Source organism: Molothrus aeneus, chromosome 1 (assembly GCF_037042795.1).
Source record: "Molothrus aeneus isolate 106 chromosome 1, BPBGC_Maene_1.0, whole genome shotgun sequence".
Classification (NCBI taxonomy): Eukaryota; Metazoa; Chordata; class Aves; order Passeriformes; family Icteridae; genus Molothrus; species Molothrus aeneus.
In genome coordinates, this window is record NC_089646.1 from 91,895,751 (window position 1) to 91,899,914 (window position 4,164).

The 4,164-nt window shown below is 46.3% G+C and overlaps 1 protein-coding gene across 1 annotated transcript in view; it reads right to left on the reverse strand.

The window, feature by feature from the left end:
- Positions 1 to 3,866, reverse strand: part of LOC136563371 (dynein axonemal heavy chain 5-like) — a 149,426-nt gene extending 145,560 nt beyond the window's left edge. Inside the window, exons 1-2 of the mRNA XM_066560715.1 lie at positions 3,780 to 3,866; positions 2,557 to 2,743 (exon numbers count right to left, since the gene is read on the reverse strand). Coding sequence (XP_066416812.1) covers positions 2,557 to 2,743; positions 3,780 to 3,806 — 214 coding nt within the window. The 5' untranslated portion in view covers positions 3,807 to 3,866. The remainder of the gene's footprint in view (positions 1 to 2,556; positions 2,744 to 3,779) is intronic.
- Between the last annotated feature and the right edge of the window lie 298 nt (positions 3,867 to 4,164).

Consider the following 4,164-nt stretch of genomic DNA (forward strand, 5'->3'; position numbering starts at 1 on the left):
TTGGCAGCAAATAGGATCTCCAGTGGAGCATGCAGTAATGCTTATGAGCAGCTCACCAAACTTCCATGAATTACTGTTTAATCTATTTTATATAAATAATAAGATTGTGACTAAAACTCGAATTCTAATAGCACTGATTTCCATATAAATTTTCTATCAGATTGTATCTCTTTTTGCCTGATTAATATGCACAGGATCTGGTTGACATAGAATGGTTGGGATTGGAAGGGATACTGCTTAAGCAGGATTACTTAAAGCCAGTTGTCCAGAACAGTTTCCATATGTCTTTTGAGTATCTCCAAGGATGGAGACTCTATAACCTCCCTGGGCAATCTGCGCCAGTGCTCGGTCACCTTTACAGTGATTCCTGATGTTCAGAGAGGACCTCCTGTGTTTCAGTTTCCACCATTTATTGCCTCTGGTCCCATCACTGGACACCGTGGAGAAGAGCTTGACTCCCTCTTCTGTACACCTCATCTTTATATGGTCCCTTCAGGCATTTACATGCACAGAGAAGACCCCATTCAGATGCAGCTCCTACCCTTTCCTCACAGGACAGGTGCTCTGCTGGCTTCATCATTTTCATGGCCCTTCACTGGACTCTTTCCAGTACATCCATGTCTCTCTTGTGCTCTGAAGCCTAAAACTGGACACCCTACTCCAGGTGAGGCCTCACCAGTATTGAATGGAGAGGATGGATCATCCCCCTTAACCTGCTGGCAATACTCTTTATCCACCCCATGGTATCATCAGCCTCCTTTGCCACAAGAGCCATTCTTGGCTCATGTTCAACTTGCTGTCCACCGGGAAATTCAGGTTCTTTCCTGCCAATCTGTTTTCCTGCTGTTCAGCCCTCAGCTCGTATTGTTGCATGGACTTGTTCATCCCCAGGTGCAGGAATTTTCTCCAGCTTCTCTAGGCTCCTCTGGATGGCAGCACAACCCTCTAATTCTTTGGCCAAGCCTCTGTTTTATGTGTTATCAGCAGCCTTGCTGTGGGTACCCTCTGCCCCATCCTCCAGATCATTAATGAAGATGTTGAACAGGACTGGACCCCCAGAGTACACTGCTACCTTCTGGGCTCCAGCCAGACTTCGTGCTGCTGATCACCACCCTCTGAGCTTGTCTGTTCAATGTTTTCAATCCACATCACTTTCTGCTCAGACAGCCCACACTTCCACAGCTTCTCTCTGAGGATCTTACAGGAGCAAAGGGGAAATTTAAATTGTAACTGCTCATCAGTGGTACTTAGTAACCCAGGAACAATCCGGCATAGAGAGCAAGAAGGCCCAGCTGCAGAAGGGGTTAAGCTGGCTGGAAGCAGGAAGGAATACCAGAGGCAGAACAATCCCTTGTAAGGGAGTATAGTTTCCTTTGGTGATAAGGAACAGCCACAGCTTTTTCTTGCACCATCCTGGAATGCCTGGCTCAGAACAAACCTTTAGGCAGCAGAACTGGTGCTGGGGTGCTCCCTGCTGATGCTCACAGGACTGGTGCTGGTGCAAGTGTATATAAGGAACTGGCTCAAGAAACATTTTTCAGACTTCCTGTAGAAGCAGTTATGGTTTAAAGACTGTCCAAAGCATTGTTTATTTTTTTTTCTATATTTCAGCACAAATGTGTATCTAACTCACCTCAAGGGGAACAATAAAAAATTCTCAACAGGAGAATGTCAAAAGCCTTACTAAAGAAAAGGCAGACCATAGTAATTGCACTCCCCTCAACTACCAAACCAAACATTTCATTTCAAAAGGAAATTGGGTTGTTCACACTTCTTCCCTCGCTAAAGCCATGCTGATTACTCCCAGTCATCTTCTTGTTCTTCATGTGCCTGGAAACAGTATCCAGGGTTAGCTGCTCCACCACCTTCCCAGGGACTGAGGTGAGGCCAACTAGCCTTTAGTTCTCCTTTTTGCCCTTCTAGCTTTCCTCCAGGCCTCACACTCCTCTCCCAGTTGCCATGAATATTTATTAATTCAGTACTATGTAACATGATCCTCTTCCACAAGGTCAGTGAATACATAAGCAAAGTGGACATAGGTAAGGGATGCACCCACAGGCACAGAGGTAGATGGCTATGTTCAATAACCTTTGAACTAACTAATTTAATCTATTCTCACTGTTAAAGTATTCCAGAAAAGAAATACCATATTATCTGTCATATTGTAAAGTACACTATATTATGGACTACTACTCATTTTAATTTTTAAAAAAATGTTTGAATCATGTTACTATGATTCAACACTAGGAAATCTGCTATAGTATCAGAGTTGCACTGTGGATGACCCTGTAGATGCATACATACATACGTATATATATATAAATATATATAAATATATAAACATATATGCATTTGTTTATTTATACATATATATTTATTTATAAAGCTGAAAACTGCACATTCAGCACACACAGTCCCTACACTGGCAGATTCAGAACAGCACACCCAGTATAAATAAACTTAAACACTCTACTTAATTATTGGTTTCTCATTTTCTTCCTGGATGTTTTTTCCCCATACAAAGCTGATATTAAGTACTTATTATTTTTCCCTTACCTTTTTTTATAGCAATGAGAGGTGGACAGAGATCAATATGAGGTTTAGAAGAAAGTTGTGTTGCTCTCAGTTGCTCTGATTCCTGCTGTGCAGAGTGACCATGAGAGGAACTGGGCCCATCTCGTCCCCCCAACTCAGTTCCACCTCCCACAGTCTCCTCCATCTGCACCACTCCAGAAAAATCAACCTAAATCAACAATACAGAAAATAACTACACACTGTAACACTGTAATTAAGACACCTTCAGTATTTCTATCCCTGTTACAGCAACAATATGATAGACTATCAAGGAAAGGGGGAAAAAATACCTCTACTTTCAGTCGGTGATTTAAAAAGAGAAGGTCTAAGCAGTTTTCGAAATGATAAAATCTTCTTTAAGTGTGCCTGTTACCAAAACTTTATTTCTAATTGCATAACTATTCTTTCCGCCAGTCAGACTGCCGCAGGTGGGAACTCACGCACTGGGGACAGGTTAAGCTCCTTGGGAAGCTCCTGCAGGCGCAGGTCCCGCCGCGAAGTGCCGGGCACCGAGCGCCGGCGGCCGCTTCTGCTGAATCCCAGGCAGGTTTTCTCGCCTGCGGTCTCTCCTGGGCTCTCGGAGCCGCTGGCAGCTGCTATGGCAACCCCTACACAAACCCAGCGGGCAGCCCAGCCCCCGCCAGGCACCTCGCCCGTCCCCATTTCCCACTGGATTCGGCAAGCCGGTGCTCATTTCTTAACTACCTGTCTTTTAAAAAGCGAAAAAGTAGTTTTCTCTCACGTATAAATTAAACCCTAAGCACGCAGCTTCCCTGAGCCTCAGCGATTGTGAGGTGCCAAGCCAGGGGAGGCCCTGGTGAGAGCTGCATCCCGGCGGCCACAGCACGCTCCCGCCACATCCCCTGGCGTCACGGCAGCGCCCTGGGGTCTGGGCAAGGCCGTGGTGAGAGCTGCATCCCGGCCGTGGTGAGAGCTGCATCCCGCGGCCACAGCTCCCGGCACATCCCTGGCTGGCACGGCAGCGCCCTGGGATCTAGGCAAGGCGTGAGGAGACAGCCTCATCGCGGGCCGAGTGAGGAGCTCTCCTTCTCCTCCGCCGGGATAGGCAGCTTCCACACGGATCTGAAGGCACCGCGTGAAGCGCAGCTCATCCATTTTCATTACAGAATCTGTTAGGTTGGAAAAGACCTCTGAGGTCATGGAGTCCACGCCAGGCTGACCCAACACCGCCGTGTCAAGCATACCATTGGCACGGAGCCACATCCAGTCATGTCCTGAACACCTCCAGGGACGGTGACTCCATCACCTCCCTTTGGCAGCCCATTCCAACACTTAACAACTCATCCCGTGAAGAAATCACTCTGTGTGCTTCCTTTTTTCCCAGACGACACCCACTGCAGTAGGCGGCCCCTCCAACCCAAAGCTTTAACACCTCACAGGAGTCGTGAAATTTTTTTTATTGGCTTTTTTATTTGTTCGTTTTTTCCAAAACGATTTCGGCGACTTTGAACCAGGCCCCAGCAGCACACACTCTGCCCCTTAACAGAAATACTGTTTAAAAACTGTTAAAAAAAAAAAAAAAAAAAAAAAAAAAGTAAAGAAAAGGAAGAGGAGGGTGAGGAGGCGGCG